This window comes from Orcinus orca, chromosome 4 (genome assembly GCF_937001465.1).
Source record: "Orcinus orca chromosome 4, mOrcOrc1.1, whole genome shotgun sequence".
Lineage (NCBI taxonomy): Eukaryota > Metazoa > Chordata > Mammalia > Artiodactyla > Delphinidae > Orcinus > Orcinus orca.
Genome location: NC_064562.1, coordinates 33,469,231 through 33,494,986, shown reverse-complemented (window position 1 = coordinate 33,494,986; position 25,756 = coordinate 33,469,231). Strand labels below are relative to the sequence as shown.

Sequence of the window (25,756 nt, the reverse complement as noted above, 5' to 3'; positions counted from 1 at the left end):
TGGGTTCCAATCATCTGCACCTCTGACAAGTTCCCAGGTAACGCTGCTGCTGCCTGTTCAAGAACCATACTTTGAGAACTGCTGGTCTTAACCTGTTTTACCATATCATCCTTTCAGTCTTTTAGTTTTCTGGATTTACTGTTTCAGTTAGATCTTAATTTTCCTCAGCTTTTATTTTCCTCTTCTCATTAAACTATGTTGTATTTAATCTTTTTTCTTAATTTATATTTTATCTAGATTTTCCTTACTACCTTTAATTTATCCTCTATTTTATTCTATCGGTATTTTTAACTTGCCTTTTTGACCCACGTGACAGACGTTCTCGCCCACTCAAGAGTCATTTTATACCGCCTACCTCCTGTTTACTAGACCCCTATTAGGTTGAGGGATTGGATAGTCATATACTTCCTGAGCCCCTCTAAAGTCTTTTTTTTAGCTTTATTGAGGTGTAATTGACAAATAAAATTGTAAGATACTTAACGTGTCTATTGTGATGATTTGATATATGTATACATTATGAAAGGATTCCCATCTAGTTAATTAACACATCCGTCATCTTATATATTTATCTTGTGTGTGTGTGTGTGTGTGTGTGTGTGAGAGAGAGAGAGAGAGAGAGAGAGAAGGAGAGGGAGGGAGGGAAAAAGAAAGAACATTTTGCTTGGCAAATTTCAATTATTGTAATACAGTATAATCAGGTAGGACTCTTGATTAGGCTAAACCAATAAAGGTAATTCCATTTCCCCTGCCAGTGACTGGTATAAAAAAATGGCAATAAATGTGAAGGGAAGTCAGCTGGTAGGTCTCTGGGAAAATTTCCCTTGGAACAGGACTCAGGAACATTCTCTGTGCCAGTCTTCAGACTGTTATGTGAGGTTTGATACGTGGAGGAGGAATAGCCATCTGACATCTATGAGGGAACAAGCCTCAGGACCAAAGACAACACCTTGAAGATGGCAGAGCACAAAGATGGGAGGAACCCACGTCCTTCCTTGATGATGTCCTTGGGCCACTGAACCAACAAGCTCTGGAGGTGCCTTATCTCCAGGCTTCTGGTTATGTGAGATTCTCTTTGTTTAAGCTATTTAAGTTAGGTCTTCTGTTTGCTGAGGTCAAAAGCATCCTAAATGTTATATGTTATTTTAGCCATCTTAAAATTACTATATTTTTATTTGTCTGCAGATATTTGTGTGTATATCTCAAAAATTCCTTGAGATCAGGAATGATGATTTTTTTTTGTATTTTTAGAAAATACTTCATATTTTTAGAGTAGTTTTAGGTTCACAGCAAAATTAAGAAGGTACAGAGATTTCCCATATACTCCCTGCCCCACACATGTATAACACACCCAACCCCTGTTAAAAGATCTCCCATCAGAGCGGTACATTTGTTACAGTTGAGGAGCACACATTGACACATCATTATCACCCAAAGACCATAGTTTACATTAGGGTTCACTCTTGATGCTGTACATTTTATGGGTTTAGACAAATGTAAATTACATAAGTCCACAATGATAGTATCATACAGAGTAGTTTCACTGGCTTAAAACTCCTCTTTGGGGCTTCCCTGGTGGCGCAGTGGTTGAGAGTCCGCCTGCTGATGCAGGGGACACAGGTTCGTGCCCCGGTCCGGGGAGATCCCACATGCCGCGGAGCGGCTGGGCCCGTGAGCCATGGCTGCTGAGCCTGCGCATCCGGAGCCTGTGCTCCGCAATGAGAGAGGCCACAACAGTGAGAGGCCTGCGTACCGCAAAAAAACCCAAAACAAAGAAAAAAAAAAATAAAAACTCCTCTCTGCTCTACCTATTCATCCCCCCCAACCCAAACCTTGGCAACTACCAGTCTTTTTACTGTCGCCATAGTTTTGCCTTTTCCAGAATGGCATATAGTTAGAATCACAAAGTATGTATACCTTTGCAGATTGGCTTCCTTTACTTAGTAATATGCATTTAAGATTCTTCCATGTCTTTTCATGGCTTGAGAGCTCATTTCTTTTTAGTGCTGAATAATATTCCATTGTCTGGATGGACCACAGTTTATCCATTCACCGACTGAAGGACATCTTGGTTGCTTTCAAGTTTGGCAATGATGAATAAAGCTACTAGAAACATCCATGTGCAGGTTGTTTTGTGGACATAAAATTTTCAGCTCTTCTGGGTAAATACCAAGAAGCATGATCGCTGAATCACGTGGCAAGAATTTGTTTCATTTTGTGAGAAACTGGCAAACTGTCTTCCAAAGTGGCTAGACCATTTTGCTTTCCCACCAGCAATAAATGAAAATTCCAGTTGTTCCACATCCTTGTCAGTATTTGGTGTTGTCAGTGTTCTGGATTTGGACCATTCTAATAGGTGTGTAGTGGTATCTCTTTGTTTTAATTTGCATTTCCCTGATGACACATGTGGAGCATCATTCCATATGCATATTTGCCATCTGTATATCTTCTTTGGTAAGGTGTCTGTTAAGGTCTTTGGTCCTTTTTAATTGTTTGTTTTCTTATTGTTGAGTTTCATGAGTTCTTTGTATATTTTGGATAACAGTCCTTTATCAGTTATGTCTTTTGCAAGTATTTTCTCCCAGTCTGGGTCTTGTCTGCCAATTCTTTTCATATTGTCTTTCAGAATCATGACATTTTATGTGGAGTTTTTCTAAGGTCTTGAATACAATGTTGTTGGAGAGAACAAATGAATTATTTATTTCCATAAACATTAAGACTCACTTTGTGTAAAGCTTATGCTAATCACCATGAACTCTAGAATGAAAATAAGCATGGAGCACTTTTGATTGTTCAAAACAAAAACAAGGCATGTGATCCCCTTAAAGAGAAAGGCGGTTTATTATAAGGATGCCTGTGGATGGACCACTCACAGCTCCTCCATCCTCTCCTTGCCTCCAGCTTCTCTGACCCACGTGGTCTCCTGCATAGGCCTCTCTTTCTCTGCTTGTGAATTCTGCCTTCTCCTTTCACTACCTACTGGCCAAAGGGCCACAAATCATTTAGTCCTCATTTCAGAGGGGCAAAGTTTGATTAGCTTGTGATCACCTTTACAGGACAAAAGCCCTCAGGCCCACTACCTTATGGGTCACTGGACAGCGTTGGATCAAGGGCCCCCTAGAGTGACAATGACAGTGACAACCTCAAGACAATAAAATATCTTCCCTGAAACTGTAAGAGGAAGTTAGGAGTGAAAGGCACCACGCCTTGCATGTTTAAAAGGATGACTTAGAAAACAACTCTAGAACTAGAATCTTCAGTCACTGCTGTGATACCCTCACGGTACTAACTGTGCCTCCGTGTCCTGGAGAGCTGTGAATGAGTGACACACACTGATTCCCCCACCGCTGGTTTAAAGAACGAAGTAAAATTGAATCAAAGTCTCTCTTTTAGAATCAGCAATGATTTTTAACCTGTTTTGGGGAAAAGAAATGAAAATTGAATTATCAGGGCTGAAACAAAAATGTGCTCTATAGGAACAAATAATCCACAATGTCATAATTTCTGAAAGACTAAGAATATTTAGAAATGTTAAATTAACTAGTTAAAAATAAAAACAATTCATGAGGCAATGTTGCAGTTTTTTTAAGGGCAAATACTTTTGTACATGAAATTATACTCCCAGAGAGGTTATCACATTGGCATAAACCTCACCAAGAAGAAAAAGAATTACCTGGAGGATAGATTAGGTTTATGTACTTACTTAAATGGAAGATTTTAATTTTTTTTAAAATAAATTTGTTTATTTATTTATCGATGGCTGCTGGGTCTTCATTGCAGTGCGTAGGCTTCTCATTGCCGTGGCTTTTCTTATTGCAGAGCACGGGCTCTAGGCGCACGGGCTCCAGTAGTTATGGCACGCAGGCTCAGTAGTTGTGGCACACGGGGTTAGTTGCTCCGCGGCATGTGGGATCTTCCCAGACCAGGGCTCGAACTCATGTCCCCTGCACTGGCAGGCGGATTCTTAACCACTGGACACCAGGGAAGTCCCAAGATTTAATTTTTAAACAGGAAAACACAAGTGAGATTTCAGAATTATTCTTTGAAAAAAATGATAACTTACCTTTATTAATTTGAAAAAAACTCTAGAAAGAAATAGTGGGTGATGCATTTTCTGCCATCTACTTATCTGCATTTTCTAATGTTTCTACAGTGAGAATGTATCACCTGAGAAATATATAAATGTTGTATTAACCTATGAATTGGAAGCAATTAAAAGGCAAAGACAGCAATTTATTTGGTGTAGTAGCCAGCATAGTGCCATAAGTAAGTAAATAAGGGCTCTCTTTTCTAATGCCTTTGAGTATGATGATCTCCATTCCAGAGTTAGCACGTGTAAATGACACTACATACCCTGGGAACACACTGGAGCCTATTTTGGTGCATTTGAATTTAGAATTGGAGTAATAAACCCATTTGGGTTAGTTCAGATGATGGTTAGTCATGTGAGTATTTGTGCTATCACTTCACTTACTATGTACTTAAAAAGGCACCCAGACGGACAGCTGTGCAAGATGCTATTTCCATCTGCCTCCAATCTCTCAGAAAGTGGTTTCATCCAAATTGCAGCAAAGCACCCAGTCCTCAATGAAAACCCACCAACATCAAATGCAATGATTTCAAAAGCAACCTGTTTTGTAATATGGGCAGGAACAATAAATGTTCTTTAAAAGACAATGTTCTTCATGGAGCAGGCTTACTAAATACCAGTCAAGTCGTGTCACCACTGCCCTTAACAACGTCCAGGGTTCCTTGTCACCGACAGAATCCAATTCCATTCCTCACTCCGTCTCCAGCCCCCGTCCTAGCTTCCTCTCTAACCTTATTGCCCACCACGTCTCTTGATACACCCCACTTTCTGACCATGTGAGATTGCGCTTCCCTGAGCTAGCCGAGCACTTTCAGATCTCTGTATATCAAAAATTCCTTTTGCGGGTGTACAACAAACATGACTAAGAGCCATTACTAAGGAGAAAACTCTGTAGCTGTTTCACTGACACTTGAATAATTTTCCATCAGTTTCTTCTGATCACTACACCCTGGAATTGGGACATTCCTACTTTGTGCTTCAATGGCAGCCCCTTTCCTGGAGTATAGCACATATTCACTCAACCATTTGGTTCCAAGAGGACTTCAGTGTGTCATGTGGGTTCCACGAGAAAGTCGGACGAGTATGGAGCCCAGGCCCAGTACCTGGATTCCAAGCTCTGTGACCTTGGGTCGGTCCCAGACTTTCCGTTCCTCCGCTGCCTCAGGGAAATAAGAATGCCTGCCCTGTTTCCCTCGGGGTTTGAGATGAGGAGTAAATGGGTGTGAAAACACCTTGTAAGCTGTAAAGCACACCCAGGGTGAGGTGTTCACGTCTCAATCTCAATGTTCACTTTAGTCTAGTACAGGGGTTCTCAGCCTCAGTGCTATTGACATCTTGGGTGGCTGGACAGTCCCTTTGGTGATAGTGCTGGCCTGTGTGTTACAGGATGTCTCCTTACTAGATGCCAGTAGCATCACCAAAAATGTTTCTAGACATTTCCAAATGTCCCTGGGGAGAAAGTGCCCCTGGTGAGAACCCCTGGTATAGTATGAATTTTTAGAGTTGTGTTCTTTTGTTTTGTTTTGTTTTTGTTTTTGTTTTTACCATACCACATGGCATGTGGAACGTCCCTGACCAGGGATTGAACCCATGCCCCCGGCATTGGAAGCATGGAATCTTAACCACTGGACCACCAGGGAAGTGTATTCTGGTCACCCTTCCATGTCTCCCCCTAAACTGTTCCCTCTAGCCCCATTCACAGTCTTTTCTCATCATCCGATAAACAAGGCTTTTAAAAATTCCATGTCCGAAGCCTTCTCCCACTCTCTGCCAACCTTTTATAAAGATGTTTTTGCAGTTATCCATGTGCAGACTTAGTAGCTTCTCTGGATTCTGTCCACAGAATCTCCCAGAAGAAAACTGCATTTTCTGGACACTGAACTCAAAAACACTTCCTCTTTTCTAACTCATCCTTCCATCTTTGTTTACTAGACAATTCTACTTTTGACACACAATTTCTCTTAAAAATCCAAGTTTTTTCCAATCTACCTGCAGGCCTAAAAGTCATTCCATCATTGTGGGTCTCTTTTTCTCCTCACACATCTGTTTTGCTCTGTTCGTTAATATTAAGAAGGTAATACATGTATTACATTGTTTCCAATAGTACCAAAGTGTATTAAAGGAGATCTGTCCCCTTGATTTCCCCTCCCCCTCCTCCTGCCCCCTCCCGCCCGGATTTCACTGTCCCTCTCCAGAGATAACTGTTAATTCCTGGTGGATCTTATCCTCCAGTTTTATATACAGATGCAAACATATTTTTTTCTCACTGCTTTTTCAACATGCTAATGTTTGTGTACGATGACGATGAGTTTTCTCTTATTCTGTGTCTGGCCAGAATAATTCTCCATCCCTAAAGATGGTCAAAGAAGAGGTTTTACTAGTGCTCTGCAGGTATCGACAATAGAGTCCACTCCTGCCAAAGCCCCACGGGAGCAGCCACATGCGCCGGAACCACTGGGTAGCCCAACAAGGCCTGGCGAACCCCTTTAGGTATTCACACCCTAACCCACACATGAAGACCTCCATTCCATTCTCTTTGATTCTTTTTTTTTTTTTAAAGGAGCAACACATTTTGCAAAGGAGCCTGAAGAGAGAGGACAGACAGGTTTATGCAATGGCAAAAAATAGCTACACCAGAGGAGGAGAATTAGGCAGGGTGTTATTGGGGCTCATTCCAGGGACTGTGCTCCTTTGAAAAGGCTCTTGGATTAAATTCCTGGCTGGGAGATGTTTCTGATTCAGTAACTCATGACTGTTTACAAATGCAGGTGCCCAAGGGCAAAGAAGAGAGTTTTAAAAATCCCATTTGAATAAGGGCCATTTTTAGATTCTTCCTCTAATTCCTCTGTTCATTCAACATGTATGCAGTAGTTTTAGGCTGTTTTGTGGGGCAGAGTTTTGAGGAGACGGAAGTCATCAAGTTGATTCAGACATGGATCCTGCTCTCCAGAAGCCCATGGTCCATCAGGGCAGAAAGAGATTGTCTAAATTATATAATCCAGGGCCTCCCTGGTGGCGCACTGGTTGAGAGTCCGCCTGCCGATGCAGGGGACTCGGGTTCGTGCCCCGGTCCGGGAAGGTCCCACATGCCGCGGAGCGGCTGGGCCCATGAGCCATGGCCGCTGAGCCTGCGCGTCCGGAGCCTGTGCTCCGCAACGGAAGAGGCCACAACAGCGAGAGGCCCGCGTACTGCAAAAAAAAAAACCAAAAAACTATATAATCCAAATATAATGTGATAAAGGTCACGAGTACAGCTAACATGCTGCGGATGCTATCAGTATACTTCCTCTCCAATAAATACTGCCATGAACAGTGTTTCCAGCACAACTGTCCAGGGACCCAGAGATCCAGGAAGGCCCTGGGTGATAGCTCAGCGTGACTCAGCCATGTATATTGCACAGCATGACTCAGCCATGTACATTTGCTGGCTCTGGACTGAACACTGGCCCCCACAGGTGGCCAGCAGGAAGATGACAGTGGCGAGTTAAGTGTAAACAGCTCTGTCTCCACAAGCCTTATCTTTACTGTTTACAGGATGATGTGACAGCCACATTTCTCAGTGCTTTCACGACTTCTGCAAAAGCAGCTCTTATTTTCTTCCCTGACATTTTCTATTCAGGTCTGCAACTTGTGAATGAAGAATCTTACGAGCTATATTCGTCAGCTATTGCTGCACTGATGCTATGTGAAAACAACCCTAAATCTCTCCATAGCTCACAACCATAAACATTTATGTTCATGGGTCTGTCAGTCAGTTGAGATCTGGCTGATCCGGGCTGAGCTGGACCGGATTCCACATTGCTGATCCTGCTGAGGTCTGTTTTGCATTACGGGGCTCAGGATCTCAGATCACAGAAATGCAAGATCCCGGGAACACGAGACGGCGAGCCAGACTGTGTGATGGCTCTCAAAGAATTTAGCCCACACTGTCTCTTCCACCCGTATTTTTTTGGTCAGAGCAAGTCATACGTGGCCTGGGTCAAGATCGAGAAGGCGGGGCAGTAAATGTTGCCTACATGAGTGGGAGAAACTGCCGAGTTACAGGGCATGGATGAAATTCCTGTCATTCCTATCTAATCAGCTATAAGGGATTGCCATTCTCCTCGAGTGTGAGATCTAGAAGTAAGTGACCTCTTTGCATGTAGTGGAGTTGTTGCGGACCCGTGGGTGCTGAGACACCAGTGCCAGTGCCTCTGCGTGGTTGTAGCCGAAATGATCATCACTGTAGAGACTTGAAGACGTTTGTCCCCGCCTTCAGATAAGTTTTGCGCCTGCTGCTTCACAAACAGTGAAGGAAACACATCATCTTTCTTTTCGGTGTTACTTGCCTGTTTATTTCCTTCCTCCTGCCCCAGATCCACAATTGTCATGCTGCTCCAACCCCCACGTTAATAGCTGCTCCATTTCAACTTCATCTTACTCAGCTGTCTGGCAATTCTGGAGGTCCTCCGCCCTCCTCTCTCATTCAGCCCAGGGCTGCAACGTTGCTGTAAATACCTGCCTACATTTCTGGAGCTCACTGATGAAGGACAGGCTTGAGAATGGGCTGGGTTGTTTGTTGCAGGTCCTGTCTTTAGAAGTTGAGGTCTACTTCTCCACTAAGAACTTTTATTTATTTATTTATTTATTTATTTATTTTTATTTGGAGATGGGACCTTTTGGGAGGTAATTAGGTTATGAGGGTGGAGCTTTTTTTTTTTTTTTTTTTGCAGTACGCGGGCCTCTCACTGTTGTGGCCTCTCCCATTGCGGAGCACAGGCTCCGGACGCGCAGGCTCAGCGGCCATGGCTCACGGGCCCAGCCGCTCCGCGGCATGTGGGATCTTCCCGGACCGGGGCACGAACCCGCGTCGCCTGCATTGGCAGGCGGACTCTCAACCACTGTGCCACCAGGGAAGCCCTCCACTAAGAACTTTTAAATGAGCATGCTCTCAAAAGAACCTCATATACTCATAGAATATGGGCTTTAGCAATCATCTAGTCAACCCCACTTTTCACAGACAAAGCAAATGAGGCCAGAGAATCTAGTTCATGAAAGAACTAAGACTGGGGCCTTGAACTTGGGATTCTCAGTCCAGTGGAGCCAGTGTCCCACCACATCCATCCTTCCTCCAGGGGAGTTAGTTTCACTGTTATTGAAATTATCATGAACATGGTGGCAGGATACTAGATGAAATTAAAAAAATATGTGGACCGGACGGGGGCTCTGGACTCCATTTACACACCTGCCTAAGGACCCCATAACTAGCAAATTAGGCTACTATTTGGTCTAGGAAAAGGAGAACTCAGCTAAAATGCAAAGATAAAGAGTCAATCACTTGTGATCTTCTAAAGGCCCAGGGAAGGAGACAGCCCTCCGTAACAGCTCTGGCATTCCCAAGGCAATCTCAGAGAAAGCTGGAGGATGGAGGGAGAGAGATGACGGGTTGTATCTGTGACTGTATTCAGTTTACCACGACCAGAACTGAAATTTGAAATTGACGCTATAATAGAAAAATAGAGCAAATTACCATTTTTCCATACCTGAGTTTGTACCTACAGTCTGTTGGCAGGATAACGACACGAATGGCTAGTGCTGCAAGTGGAAGTAGAAGTGATACTGCTAGCTAATATCTATAGAAAAAGATCTGAAGGATTTAAACATGAAATACATTTGTTTTGCTTATATGCATTTAAAATTGTTCCACAATAGGGACTTCCCTTCTGGCGTAGTGGTTAAGAATCTGCCTGCTATTGCAGGGGACATGGGTTTGAGCCCTGATCCGGGAAGATCCCACATGCTGCGGAGCAACTAAGTCCGTGCGCCACAACTACTGAGCCTGCGCTCTAGAGCCCATGAGCCACAACTACTGAGCCCTCGTGCCACAACTACTGAAGCCTGCGTGCTCAGCAACAAAAGAAGCCACCGCAATGAGAAGCGCACGCACTGCAACGAAGCGTAACCCCCACTTGCCGCAACTAGAGAAAGCCCGCGCGCATTAACAAGACCCAAATAGATAAATTTATAAAAAAAAAAAAGTTCCACAATAAACATGTACTGTTTTTGTAATTTAAAAATATATTATTTTAATTTAAAAACAATTACCACCCAGCCTCCCCTACTCTCTCCCACTTGATTCAAATCCTCCCAGTTTTTGCTTATTTTTGGCATGACCCACATACCTTGGCACTGGAATTGTTCCTCGTGGTGTCTTTCTTTATTCCATTATAAGTTACTATTTCCCCCAAATCTTCGTGCCTTTGTATTTTCTAGTTTCATTGGTGTTGAGGACTTAGTTGGCCAGTACATCATCAACTGTGAATCTGGAAAGTCAAATTAAACAGAAAAAGAAATAAAAGAACAAGCGCTGAGGTCACTCATCTGCATTTATCATTCTCAAGTGGGGTTTGATATAGATACTCTGTATTTATTAGTGATGCATGTCCTACTTCAAAAATACTTGAAGGGACTTAGAAAGAAAAGCTATCAAGATATGATTTGATCAAAACTGAAACAGCAGTGGAAGGAAGTTTAACTCCTTTTAACAGGTGTGGGAGGCCACCAGGGCAGTCAGGTGGGGAGACTGACCAACCGGATCTTCTTGGTACATTCTGATGTGTGTTGTGGGATGAGGTGGGGGAAGGCCCCTTAGGCCAGCTGGGGGCAGGGGGAGGCTTCTGAGAAGGTTCCCTGGTGGAGATGTCTCCTAGACTATGTCCTGAAGGATGAGAGTTAGCCAGGGAAAGGAATGTCCATAGATGTGGTAAGGAAACCTGGGCTAATGAAAGTTCTACACCCAAGCTTTACTTCTAGTTCCAGGTTTTTTGGCAAACAAGACAAAAACGAAAATACATCATGCTATTTATTTCTTACTGTGTGACAAAGGGGACATAACTTTCTAGGAACCAAAAATGAAACGCCAGTATAGTGATTCTCTAGTTTTTATCGTGTGTGAAAATGCCCCCAAGCATCATTAAAAATGCAGAGTTCTGGAGCTCAGCTACAGTGACTCAGACTCAGTAGTGCTGGGGTGGGGTCCAAGGCTACGCATTTGAACAAACTCCCCGAATAATTCTGGGGTAGGTGCCCCCACCCCCAGCCCACCTAAAAAATACTGCCGTAAAGGGAATTTTTTATCTGCATACTCATTCATTCAAAAAAACAAACCAGGGCTTCCCTGGTGGTGCAGTGGTTGAGAGTCCACCTGCCGATGCAGGGGACGCGGGTTCGTGCCCCGGTCCGGGAAGATCCCACATGCCGCGGAGCGGCTGGGCCCGTGAGCCATGGCCACTGAGCCTGCGCGTCCGGAGCCTGTGCTCTGCAACGGGAGAGGCCACAACAGTGAGAGGCCTGCATACCGAAAAAAAAAAAACAGAACAAGACATACACTGTCCTAAATGCTGTGGTTAGACTGGAGAACCAGACAGAGAAGCCCCCTGCCCGCAGGGGCTTGCTGATCACTGAGAGGGGGGCCCTGAATCCCCAGACCAGCCAGCTGCTTCTCCTCAGGCGCTCCCCATAGGACCCTCCAGACCAGAGCCCACGCGCCACTTCAGCTCCTAACTTCAAACCTTCTCAGTTTCGTTTTTGGTGACCAGACCATCTGCTTAGGCCCTGAAGACTCTGTCGTGGAGGTGTAATAGGGAAGAATCTTTTGTATTCTATTGCAAGTTAATCACAAAAGGGATGTTGCCTGTAAGCTTAAATTATACATAATGGCCCATCTCCGGGAATCCTGCCTCCCAGGTAATGAGCATCAAGCTAAAATACCTTTGTTTGGCTCACAGGAAACATCCTGACCAGGTCCACCAGTGAATGACTGCAGGAAGGAAGAAATGAACACGTTCCCCTCTGGAGGCTGATGGGAACCAGGAAGTGTTTGACTTTACTCCCTCCCCTTCTAGTATAAAAGGAGGCTGAATTCTAACTCAGGCAAGATGGTTCCTTGGGGCATGAGTCCACCATCTCTCGGTCTGCTGGCTTTCCAAATAAAGTCATTATTCCTTGCCCCAACAACTCGTCTCTCGATTATTGGCCTGTCGTGCAGCCAGCAGTATGACCTTAGACTCAGTAACAGAGGAGGTCCAGGCTGAAGCTGCTGGAATTCCCCAAATCCTGCAACAGCTTCTCGGAGTGACCAGCTGAAGGGTGAGTGACCAGGGTCAGCAGCCAGGATGCAGGGACAGAGCCACTGAGGGTTCTGATGAGTCACAGGGGCTGGTCAAGATGAACCTGGCAGTGTGGACTCCCAGCTTCAAAGGCAGTGTGCTAAAGACTGAATGCTCATGTCCCAGCAAATTCAGATTGGAAGCCCTAACCTCCCATATGGTGGTATTTGGAGACAGGGTCTTTGGGGGGTGATTAGGATTAGATGGGGTTGTTACGGTGAGGCCCTTACGATGACATTAGTGTCCTTGTGAGAAGATAGGCCAGAGAGCTCGCTCTGTCTCAGTGCTGTGTGAGGACCCAGTAAGAAGGCAGCCGTCTACAGATCAGGAAGGGGGTCCTCACCAGGACTCGATGTTCTGGCCTCTGATCTTGGAATTCCAGCCTCTGAACTATGAGAAAGTGTGTCTGTTGTTTAAGCTGCCCAGTCTATGGTATTCTGCATGGCAGCCCAGCTGACTAAGACAGTGGAAATGCTGTCAGGCCCTCTCCTGGCTGGGATTCCCTGAGTGCTCTGGAGTCCTGCCCCAGCCCCTGCCCTGCCCACTCATCTCTCTGGGCACTCCTTTAGACCCTGGGACCTTAACCTGTACCCTCCTAGCTGGCTTTAGAGTGATCTACAGGCCCCACCTGATGTTACTATTACATTGTCTGAGGGCTTACCCCCTTGTTAAGCAAAGAGTGCAGAGTCTTTAATTACTACCGGCTAGCATTTAGACAGAGAAAGGAGCCCCAGAAAGTGTGTGCAAGTGTGAGTTTGTGTGTGTGCCTGTGAGCGTGCATGTACATTGATGAGTATGTGAGTGTTCGTGTGGGTGGGTGTTGAGAGACTGTATACAGACCACGGCCAGGGCATATATATGTACATGAAAACAGAACTCAGACCTTACCTCTAGCAACTGGTCCAAGAAACTGAGCAAAATCCCAGTAAGAGCGGCCCCTAATTATGCCTCTGCTCCTAATTTAGGAGAAGCCAGATATGTAACGCCTAACCAGCCACTGGAACCAGTCACTAGAACTGGCTTCTAGTTCCCCATGCCAACGGCTCCCATCAGGGCACTGAAGCCTCCCCTTTTTTCCACTGTAGAGCTTTCCCACTCCTCTGCTAGACTTTGAGTTTCTGCGTAATGCAAGTCACGGTGGCCGGCTCCCTTGCTGTAGCAAGCTCTTGATAAATGGCCTTTGCTATCATTTGGTTGGCCTTCCTGTATTTCCACAGCGTCCGTGAGTGTGTGTAAGCATGTGTAGGGCGTGTGCCTGTGTGTTGGACGTGGCGAGGTTGGCAGCTAGAGGGGGAAAATGGGGGCGGGTGCACTCCCTGCAAGATCTTATCACTTCTGGGCTGTTCCCTTGGAGTCTCTCTTCCTTTAGGGCTGACAAGGAGGGGCAGAAGGGAAGGGAGGAGGAGTTGGATGAGAGTTGATTGTAAAAGCCAGGCTCTTGTGTGAAAGTCATAAAGAGCACCTCCAATCAATAACGGGCTTCTCTTCCTGCCCTCCTGAGCAGGAGGGGGCCTCAGGGCACCTCCTAGGCACCCTACCTCCTTACCTCCCCTCCTCCTACCTGCACTGAGAGCCGAAGGCAGGCACCGCTGACCTCACCCCTGGCCCGTGTGCCTGCCATTCTCTCTGAGGCTCCCCGCTGCCTCAGAGCTGTGACTGGGGCCCTGACTTCCTGCCACGAGTGTATCAGGATTTAATCTGAGGCCAGGCGGCCACTGCCAAAATGAATGGTGGGTAAAATTAGAACAAACAAAGGTAAACAGCCCTTTACCTAGTGCACAGTCACCCTGGGATTTAACTGCAGCAAAGAGATCACGGAGGTGCCACAATTTTCTGATCAATGATGGTAATTTTCTTTCCCTGGAGATCAGCTTATCACTCGAAGGGTCTTAGAGCGCACAGGAGTCAAGAGAAAAGTACAGGGTGATGCAGGGTTTCTCTGCGGCTTATTTTGCACATCATTCTAAGTGATGTAGTGTTGCCTGCTCAGAAGCAACACCGGGCACCCTTAGAGAGACTGAGACACTGGCTGGCAGGGTGTGGGCTCCACGGAGGTCTGTGCTCCAGCCGCAGACACCTGACTCTGCAAAGCCTCCAGCAAGCTGTATTTTAAAATCAAAGAAAAATCAAAGAAACCAAGGCTCACACCTTGCTGTTGCCAAACACATGCCTCAAGCCTGGGATCCAAGATTGTTTTAATAGAGCGTAAATGGCAAAATGAAGAGATCTCCCCAGCCCTGGGTCTTCTCTCTGGCACACATGCGTTGCAGCGGGAAAAATGCCTGCTAGTGCAGGGGTGATCGCCCTCAAACTTAGCACTAGAGGGTCTTGGAGCCAGTGGTCTTTGCATTTGCTCATCGATAGTCTGATTTACAGGGCTTCCTCCATTGTTTTCAAATCGATCATCCAGTTTTGAACTCTTTTCTTCTGCTGTTTGTTCTGTATTGTCACCTAGAGCGCAAAAGCCTATTTTATCAGGAATTGACTTAACTGCCAGTTTAAAATATCGAAATGCAGACGGTAAATCCATTAACACGGATTAGTACGTGAATCGTCAACCTATTTCTGTGGATACGAACTGAGATAAGCGGTGACTAATGACAGTGAAGAGCAGTAAATTCACTAAACAAAAAATTAATGGCCATGTCAGGGGCTGAAGAATCCAGTCACCTCGTGCGCTCACAGCAGTTGGATCAGTGAAGATGGTATGGACCAGAAGCTGGTGACTCACGATAGGCTGCCGGCACAGGGTTAGAGATGAGATGGGTGTCTGATGCCTCTCTCTGTCTGCCTGTCTCTCTTGGCACCATAACAAACATGATTATGAAATTCCATTCTTTTTTTGTGGTTTTTCTATAAACTTTATTTCTCAAAACGGTCTTATGATATTTGTGAGATAAATACTCAACATTTATGATGAAATTCCATTCTGCAGTGTTTAGGACCTAGACCTAAACCAAGGGGACTTCAATAGGACACAGAAAACTCTAATCGCCCCAAACACTGCTATGAACTATCACCTCCTTCCTGTATTGTTTCAATTGGGTAGGATTTCCACCCCCATTCTAATCCAACTCAGTTCTATTTTGTTTGTTGTTAACAACCTCTGACAAAATAGTCATTCAAGAAGGAAGAAAGGTAAAATACAGAATTTTTTCCCCCCTGAGAATATATTCTGCTTTGGAAATAGGTCCCTTAAAAGATCATTTATCTCTTATCATAGATCCAGCAATCGAGCTCCTTGGTATTTTCCCAAAGGAGTTGAAAATTTATGTCTACACAAATAGCCGTACACGGATGCTTCTAGCAGCTTTGTTCCTCATCGCCAAAACATGGAAGCAACCTCGATGTCCTTCAGTAGGTGAATGGATAAATAAACTGTGGTCCATCCAGACAATGGAATATTATTCAGCACTAAAAAGAAATGAGCTCTCAAGCCAGGAAGAGACATGGAGGAAACTTAAATGCATTTCACTAAGTGAAAGAAGCCAGTCCGAAAAGGCTACGTACTTCGTGAGTCTAACTATCTGTCATTTTGGAAAAGGCAAAACTGTGGTGACAGTAAAAAGATCAGTAGTTGTCAGCAGTGGTGGGGAGGGATGCATGAACGGGTGGAGCACAGAGGAGTTTTAGGGCAGGGAAACTACTCAGTATAATACTATAATGATGATACCTATCATTACTATACCTTTGTCCAAACCCACAGCATATACAACGCCAAGAGTGAATTCTAATGCGGACTGTGGACTTGGGGTTGTTATGATGTATCCATGTAAGTTTATCAATGGTAACAAATGTACCACTCTGCAGGGGGTATTAATAATGGGGGAGGCTGTGCATGTTTGGGGACTGGGGGTACATGGAAAATCTCTGTGCTTTCCTCTTAATTTTGCTGAGAACTTAAAACTGCTCTAAAAAATAAAGTCTTTATAATGAAAAAAGATAAACCAACCAAACCTAAAAAGATGATTTCTCTCTGGAGAAGAAGAGCACACCCTTCAGGCATGGGTGTAGCACTGTCCTTTCCCTTCTGATGAGCTGTGGGGGGCAGGGCATTCAGGGCCCAAGGAGGAGCATGTGCCTGGCCAGAGAGAAGTGGGATGGCCATTTCCTGACAGCACAGGTGTCTCTACTGTCTGGTGTCCAATATGGTAGCCACTAGCCACATGGAGTTACTTAAATTTACATTAAAAAAAATAAAAACTAGCAATTCACTTCTGACTAGCCCTATTTCGAGTACTCAGCAGCCTATGTGGCTAATGGCTACTGTATTGGACCTCTCAGATTCAGAACATTTCCATCATGTCAGCAACTTCTACCGGAGAGTGCTGCTCTAGACTCCAGGCAGCCCCGGAGGCTGACCTGGAGTCTGAGGATCAATAAAATCACAAATCGAGAACCGACCCCCAGTCCCAGATTCTGAATGACATCTGAGCAACGGACACTGCTTCCACGGGGACAATGTCAAAAGACGGAGGCCCATGCGGGGCTGGGACAGAAAAGGGCTTGAGAGGCGTGTTAACTAAATCAGTGCTTGAAGAGCAACTTCTCTTTGGCAATTCTTGCTGGTCTGACAGGCTCCTGCCGAATTACATCACTTCCTAAAAAACAGGCAAACACCTCTGCTTCAAGTCAGCACCGACCCAAACAAGCAGGAAACAGGAAACGTTTACGTTTCTGCGGGGCTGAAACTGCGCGCAGCATCACGATGCCGGGGCGCGCGTATCCCGAGGCTCGCCGCGCCGCCCTCATCTTCGCCCTGGTCATCGCGTTCCTCCCCACCCGCCAGGCGCAGGGTAAGCACCCCTAGGCTTTCCACTCCAGGCGAGGAGGATAATGAACGCTTGTCTCGTGCCGAGGCTACAGAACTCTGCCAGGGAGGGTAACACCCAGAAAAATCTAAGCCTTTCTGTGAAAAAAGTGGAGAAAAGTCGAACTGTCTTTTTGGGGGGGAAGGAGGGAGGAGGGACTTGGCTTCGTTTGCAGCCGGCTAATCCAGCTCCAGCTCACTCACTGAATTTACCCCCTTCCCGCAGTCTTTGTTTTCTAAGATGTAATTTACCGGTCCCAGTCATTTACCGGCTTTAATGGGCATATTAAGAAAATGATCAACTCTTTGGCAGTTCCTGTAAAAGAACGTTTCAATCAGCTGAAACAGAGAAATTATGAATTTACTTTTAATGATGTGGGCTGAGAAGTCTGCTGGTTCCAAAAATTCCTGGAAAACTGGGGTATGGACATTTACTACTGGAAAGTAGACTAAAGAAACACCGTAATTAAATTTAAAAAAAAGTAAACAGGAAATTATCTGAGGAATTACCAGGCATCCACTGTAACTTATTAAGTCTTTCATCTGCTTTCCTTTGATCTTGTTACTTTGGGAGAGATTTTCTTTGCATTGATTGCAACAAATGAAGCTTTGTTTTAAAAAGTAATGTGACAAAAAAAAAAAAAAAAGTAATGTGACTGTAGTGAATCAAAGGTACCAGAAAAGACAAAATATTAAATCTCATAATTATGAGCTAAGAGCAGCAGTTGATATATACCCTGACAACAAGTCCAATCACCCTCCATTGCCTCTTACAGTTGTGTGGATTTGCCCTTGGGTAAGTAAGCTAGTTGCCTGTGGTTCCTGTTAGTGAACACTGCCTGCTGCTAGTGTAGAGCTGTACTGGGGGTGCAGCTATACTGAGTGTACAGCTGTTCTGGGGGTGCAGATGAAGAAACTGAGGTAGAGGAAGGTGAGACCCACCGACAGTCGGCTCTCCTGATTTAGACTCCAGGGTCTCCCCTCTCCCCGCAGGGGATCGACCACGCCCCCTGCCCGGACCTCTGGACCATATTCCTTTCCCTGAGGGGCGTCCCTCAGCACCCACGGGAGCAGGGCCCAGCCACCCCTCTTCACCTCTTTTAACTCTCACAGCCACCACACTTGCCTCAAACACGCTCCTGAGAATGACATTTAACCTGCCTGAGTAGTTTCTTGAGCATCTGAAAATGATTGACTCAAAGTGTCTGCAATTCAGGAGATGCAAAGGACTCAGTGAAAGGTGTCCCTCTGAGACCCGTATCTGATCAGTGACTCTTCCCCTGAAAGAGCTCCGGTGGCTCCTCATTTATGGCCCCTAGCCTCTCACTGCAACCTCCTTTCCACGGTATCTCCTTCTGCTCCCCAGCTGCAGCCCCTCAGTCACGGTACAGAGTGTATGCTCCAGGCCTCTGGGGCTCTGGCCACAAGTGATGACAAGTTCCATTTTTTTTCTACTGAATGAATGCCTATGCCTATGCCTATGCTCAGACTGAATGTTACCTCTTCTTTGGTGTCTCTCTCACTGCCCCTTCCCTGGCACGCTGCCTGTTATGCCCCCAGAGACCTAAACTTCTGTAAACCCAGCCAACCACCTGGAATCATAACTGTGTCTATGTCCATGCCTCCCACCAGGCTGTGAGCACCTCCAGGGAAAAGAAAATCCCCTTTTGTTCATCTTTGATTTCCCCAAATCTTGTAAGGGGTCAACATAAATTAGGAACTCAGTTATTCTTGATAAATACTAAAATCGTCCTAGAATGGATATGAGACTGATCACTAAAGACTGATGAGCTCCTGAGAGCAGGTAGTGTTAGGATGTCAGGAGAAGTGGAAGATGAAAAGCTGCATTTCAGGGGGGCACAGGGATTATCTGAATCATCCCACACACTCACCTGTCTCCATTCCCAGTGCCTGAAAATGCAAAACTGCCCACTTGCAAGCAGCTGTATAATCAAAGCTTATTACTTTGAGATTAGCCAAGGGAAAGGCTGTTCTAAATTAAGGACTGAATATATATTGTAAAATTAAATAAGGTATATCCTTTTGAGCTAATGGTGCCTAAGACTTTAGGACGTGAGTTCATTTAAAGGTGTCACACTTGTATCTATTTCTTTGAATTCTTCAAAAAATACCTTGGAGATGTTTGGTAAAAGAATCCGATCTACTGAACAGCCTGATTCTCCTTTGCAAGCATAATCCAGGTTTATCTCAAGTCAAGCCTTTACTAACCACAAATAGGCAACATTATTTAATAACTGCAGTTACCTGAGACCAGCATCATTATGGTTGAGTCAGCATCTTTTTTGCTTTATGTAGATAGAGAGTCTGGTGCAGAACTGATTACTATCACAAGTGAAATAATCCACTTAGAAGTCAGAGAAATGAGAAAATAGCTTTTCTGGGATTTTGACAAAACAGATGAGAATAATTAAAGAAAAGCTCTGGGCCTAGGTATCTTGGCCAGTGTAGGATGCTAAGAAAGTTCAGACTCAAGGCAACATTCTGCCCGTGGAATGAAGGGCCACCTCATTCCTTACCCTGTGCCCTCTCAGTGTCAGCTTAACACTATCAGAAAGCTAAAAGCAACTTCCAGATACCAAAAGCACGGGATTTATTAGCTGCTAAAAGCAGAACGGTCTGTAGAAAAAAGAGCAAAAAGTCACAAGGCAGAAATAAGGCCTCTGTAACTGTTTTGGTGACCAGAGCTAAACATGGAATTTGACAGAGAGGACTAGGAGATTTTTCTGGGCTGTTTCAGAACAGTAAGGATCATATAATTTTTGGACGAACCTTCAGAAGGAGAGAAAGAAGAGAAGAAAATACGGGTTGCAAAGATGAAACTGCACTTTCTGATACTGTTCTTATTTCAGTGAATGTGACTGCCACCTGCTATTTCCTGGGACAGTCCCAATTTCAAGTAGTAAAAATGATGATGGCCAACATAGATACTGCTCAGTATATGCCTGTTCTGAACACAGGACCAACTCATTTAATTCTCATAACAAATCTTATACAGTGGCTACTATTATTCCTATTTTACAGATGAGAAAACAGGCACAGAGGGGTTAACTGACTTGCCCAAGGTCACACAGCTAAGTAGTGGATCTAAGTAAGATTCAGCCTCAGGAGTCCACGCTCTAACAATACACTGTATTACCTCTGGGTTTTCAGGCTCTGTGTCTAGTTTTAGGTTTGGAAAAGTATGTCTCTGGTGCCTTCCTGACTGTGTAGGTGTATCACACAAACTCTTGGCTGGGCTGTAAGTTGATCACATGTTCATAAAGGAGCTGTATTTGTTTGATTGGGTCAGAGACTGGCTGACAGGAAAAGGGATAGTGGAGTTGGGTTAAACTTTGGCCTGTGGAGGGGAAGGGAGAGGCTGAAAGGTACAGAGTGAGCAACAGAGAATCTGGGGATTAGCATAGTTAAGACCAGAAGCAGGAAAAACAGAATGTTGAAGTCACTGGGTAAGAGGCTTTGGGGTGTGGGAACCAGGGAGAGAAAGCCCAGCCTTCTGTCAGGCAGAGTCACTGCCGTGGGAGAGCCCTGCTAAGAACTGACCCCAAGGACCAAACAGCCCTCAGGGCCAAAAAGAAAAGAAAAACAACAAACAAGCAAGCAGAGAGGGTTTTATTAAGGCTTAAAGTTCTTCTGTGTCTAAAAGGCTGACCCAGGAAACCAGGAGAGGGCAGGACTTTGGCTGGGATAGGCTCAGTTCTGTAAAGAAACAGTGCAACCTGCAATTTGCCTACCTGTGTATATAGTTTGCACCACCCTCAACTGTTGGCAAAGATGTGGAGAAACAGGAACCAGGCACCGCCCATGGGAGGGCAGATCCGTGCAGTCCTCTAGTGTCTCCTGCTGCTGAACCCATGCATTGGGCTTTGAATTTAAGTTACCATATTTTTCATTTCTAGAAAATCCTAGAATATTGTACAATATATAGAGAGAGTCTTGGTTTTATTTTTCCTTATTTATTCCTTCTTCTATGTCTTTAAACATACTATTCACTATTTGATAATTTTTATCTGAAGTTTATGTAGATCGAATCTTGTTGCTTCTTGTATGTGTCACCTCCCATCATGATGAAAATCTTGGGGGAATTAGGGCAAAACCCAGCACACAGAACTTGGCCCACCCTATTTAACAGAACCCCAGATTTTCTGATCCTGTCACCAAGCTACTGTAAATACTTTCCCAGGGCAGTCTCAGTCCTGTCACCACAAAATAGGGTTTGGAAGAAACTCAGATAGGGGTGTGCTCTGGGCTTGAGGAAAGCGGGTGCTTGGACCTCAGGCTTAAACCCCAGCCTCGGGTTGGGGAGAGGGAGACCTCAGGGACCAGCCTCCAAGCGCTGTGTGAGGTACCAAAACCTCATTAGAGGTGCAGGCCAGCGGAGGCAAGCCGGTAACCAGAAGCAGGTGACCCAAGAGACCAAAGTGACTGCCAAGGAGAACGAAGTAGACAAAACCCAATTCAAAACCAGGCCGTGGGTCAGGGGTCCACAGTGTCAGGATGATGGTGAGGTCAGCCTGGGGGAAGTGCAGCTGACTTTGAACTTTGCCAGAATCATTGCAGCTGCTTTTCTTGCTTTCTTTTTTAAAGCCATGAACTGGTGTTTTAGCTTTCACTTTTGACCCAGTAGGTGGACAGGAATGCCTGAGAGTACTATATAGCTTCTCATATCCTGTGGGATTCGGGCAAGTCCCCATAGGTGGGTAGGTATGGCTCTGAATTTAAATTTCCTCTACAAGTTTTTTTTTTTCTTTCTCCATATTTTCTGGGCCCTTGGGATTTCCTTGCTTTTTTGTTATTTCTTTATACATTTAAGAAGTTGTTTCTTCTATTTCATCCAGTATTTCTAGGTGCTGCATACTGAGCGAATTTTTCAGGTTACTAACTATATGAGGTTATTGGAAAAGGAATTTTTTTCGATACAACCATTCTGGAGAACAATCTGGAAATATTTAGTCAACTGGAGATGTTCATACCCTACAACTACAACAGTTCACTGTCAGATCACTCACAAATGTACGACCGCAAAGAGTCATGGCCAAGGATGTGGATTGTAGCATTGTTTGTAAAAATAGAAACAATCTAAATATCTATTAACAAAAGAAAAATACATGAAACTTGGTATAGTCGCAGAATGAGATATCATAGAGCAGGTACACTTAATGAACTACAGCCAAATGTATTAAGATAAATCAGTCTCAAATGTAATGTTGACCAAAAAACCAGTGGAAGATTAATAATTACAGAATAATTACATTTATTTAAAGTTTTTAAAACACTCCAAATTCTGCTTCTATTGCTTAGGGACACGGGTGTATTTGGAAAGTGTGGGACTGATCCGTGTTAATTGAGGAGAGCGGGTAACTTGAAAGAGATTGGGGGAAGGAGGGCTTCAGCTGTGTTTACAATGTTATGTTTCTTTCAGAAAAATACATGGTGGTCCAGGGTCAGCAAACCAAGAATCATGGGCCAAACTCAGCCAGCTTCCTGCTTTTTTCCAACGCTTGAGCTAAGAATGGTTTTTATATTTTTAATGGTTATATAAAAACAGATAATAGCCTGTATTTTGCCTCTTGGCCCACAAGCTCTAAAGCAGTTACTCTCTGGCCTGTTAGGAAAAAGTTTGCCAACCTCTGCTCTAGTCATTATGGGGAAATAGAAGATAATTAGGGTGGGTCCCCTGTTATTTGTTACATTCGTCTCTATTCCCTTTGGTAGGTATACGTTCATAATGAAAAGTGAGAGAGCCTGTGAGCTCTTTTCCAGCTCTCCTGAGTCCCCGCGAGCTCTCCTCCCTCTCTCTTTTCTATAACTCCCAGTCTCTTTGAAAGACAGCCAACACATCTTCATTTTCACTCTCCGTTCACTTCTCAACCGCCTGCGATCTGGCTGCCATGTCAAGCACCGCACTCAAATTGCTCTGTCTGGGTCACCAGTGCCTTCTAATAGCCGAACCCGAAGGACCCATTTCCATCTTTATCTTCTGTTTTTCTCTGTAGCACTTAACATAATCAATTATTGAAACCCTCCTCTTCCTTGGGTCTTATGAGGCCATTTCCTTCTTGGTCTCCTAGGACTCTGATTTTTCCTTTCCTGTTTGGAGTTATGAATCTTTCTCTTCCACCTGTTCCTTTTGTATTTATCTTTTCTTTTCTCACTCCTTACATCATCTCAGGGTCGTGACACACTTTCATCGTTTTTATCTCCCTCCTAGGCTGATGGTTCCCCAAATCACTCTAATCAGGGATGTCTGTTTAGCTCCAGCCCTACATATTCATCATCGGTCTTCCTTGGAGACGTCCCAGGAGCCCTGGGCTCAGCTTGGCCCAAACGGAACTCTTTCTCTGCTCCCTACTGGTTTAGGCCCTTCTTAGCTCTCACCTAGGTTACTTCATTAACTTCTTAACTAGTCTCTTTGCCTTTAGTCTCTTCTCCAACCCAATTTCACATAACCTCCAGAGTGATGGTTCTCTAACAAAACTGTGATTATTTTTCTCTTGTTTTCACCCCTTCAGTGGTTTTTCATTTCCTTCGGATAGATTCCAGCCCCCTCAGCCTCATTACGAGGCCCCTTGTAAGCTTGTGCTGTGTTCCTTTCCTACTAGACACTTCCCACCATGCATCCTATGATATAAGTACTTGAATGTGCCAACCTCTGTCGGGCCACGGAGCTTTCTATAGTTGTGCTTCAGCTGCAGTGCCTTCCTTGCCATTGTTGCTTGACGAACTCCTGAGATTCAACTCAGTGGTCACCTCCTCTGGGAAGTTCTCCTGAATCCTCCACCCCAGATGCAATGAATGCCTTCCCCTCCCATATCCTCATGATGCTCTGTGCCCAAACATATTATGGCTTTTATGAAACTGTAATGTAATTATTGATTTGTATGCCATTGTCCCTACTTACCAGTCACTTCCCAGGGAGGTTGGGGCCTGGTCTCATTCACCCTTACATCTCTAGAATAGTTCCTGGTACATGACAGGCACACAACTCACTGACTAAATGAATGAATGACATGAAATTTATTCTATAGCCCAAGACTTACTTGTGTTTGTGACAAAATTATAATCATTTCAATAATGCAATGAAACTGTGGTGATACCTGGATAAATATGACTTTTCGTTAATCCAGTTTTATTTTGTTCTGAAATGTTAAAAGTCTCCCAAATCATTTTGTGTGTGAATAGTTCAGTTCTGGCTCCTCAAACCAAACAGGGAACGGCTGTAGCTCCCTCTCCTGTAGAGAAAGCTACGTGGCTGTACCTATGAGTAGTCCCGAGAGAGCCTTCTGTCCATCTCCCTCTCAGAATATAGAGGAAGTTCAGACCCAGTAGATAGGCATTGAGCAGCATGACAATTCGCAGAAAAGCCAGGTAATTACAGACATTTTGGGGAAGTACTTTTTTTTTTTTTTACATATTTATTTTTGTATTTATTTATTTGGCCGTGCCCCGCCGCATGCTGGATCTTAGTTCCCCGACCAGGGATCGAACATGTGCCCCCTGCGATGGAAGCACAGAGTCCTTACCACTGAACCACCAGGGAAGTCCCTGGGGAAGTATTTTTGAAAACAAAAAGGGGAATATTAGTTTCATAGACATGAAATTTCAAGCCAGTAAGAGCTGATTTGAAAACTTGAAAAAAAAAGTTATGTAACATAAAGAGAATAGAAAAGTCTGCCTCTGGTGCCTAAGACAGCATAGAAGCATTTCCTGAGAAATTAGAGGAGGTGGTTGGAAAGGAGAGCTATCCACCCCAGCAGGATCTCATGGGTTGTGGTGTTTTGCGTTTGCTTCCTTAAAACAAAACCAGCGAATCTAGTTTTTTTGGTGCAATCTGAATTTTTTTCTATGTTTCTTTATTTTATATGAATTAAAACAATCTTTATTATTTCTTATTTCCCCACCCCACTGTGGCATTCAGAAACAGGAGTCTACTTGTTAGGAGGGTTTGTTGACATTTTTTTCCCCTGACAACACTGTGTATTAATTTTAACATCTATTTATTCTTTTCTAAAAATTATGCTTATTTATTTGTCTATGATTCAGATGGCCAGATTTAGCAAATAATATAAAACACTCAGATAAATGTAAATTTCCAATAAACAAAAATTTTTTAGTATAACTATTGTACATCCCATGCAATTTAATGTAAGTATACATAAAATATTGCATGGGACACATTTATACTAAAACATTATTTGTTGTTTACCTGATATTCAAATTTAACAGGTGTCCTGTATTTTGTCTAGTAACTCTATTTATGATTATGATGATCTTTTGGCAGGCAAAGACCATTGCTGTATTGGTGCCTCACTAAGACCAGAGACATTTTGGCTATGTAGCCAGTTAACAAATATTAGAGTATCTAAGTTGAGTCCTAGATCAGTCATTCAAATAACAAGGAATTATCACTAAAAAATAAACAAACAAACAAACAAACCCCTGGTGATTAAGTAGACTAAAACTAGGAATCCAAGAGTGGATCAACTTTAGAGAATCTATTCATGTAATTTGTCACATCAAAAACTAAATGAGAGGGACTTCCATGGTGGCGCAGTGGTTAAGAATCCGCCTGCCAATGCAGGGGACATGGGTTCGATCCCTGGGCCGGGAAGATCCCACGTGCCACAGAGCAGCTGAGCCTCTGCACCACAACTACTGAAGTCCATGCGCCTAGAGCCCGTGCTCCGCAACAAG

At 44.3% G+C, this 25,756-nt stretch overlaps 1 protein-coding gene and 1 long non-coding RNA gene across 4 annotated transcripts in view; both read left to right on the top strand.

Annotated features, from left to right (window-relative positions):
- Positions 1 to 25,756, top strand: part of LOC125964229 (uncharacterized) — a 165,427-nt gene that overhangs the window by 100,313 nt on the left and 39,358 nt on the right. The gene's annotated exons all lie outside the window — the stretch shown is intronic.
- The window catches only part of TMEM154 (transmembrane protein 154), a 48,173-nt gene continuing 39,282 nt past the window's right edge, over positions 16,866 to 25,756 (top strand). The window contains exon 1 of one of the 3 annotated variants that reach the window (XM_033403309.2): positions 16,866 to 17,030. In XM_033403309.2, the coding sequence (XP_033259200.1) occupies positions 16,943 to 17,030 (88 nt within the window). In that variant the 5' untranslated portion in view covers positions 16,866 to 16,942. The remainder of the gene's footprint in view (positions 17,031 to 25,756) is intronic. The other 2 variants (XM_012536086.3, XM_049709128.1) reach the window with 2 other exon arrangements.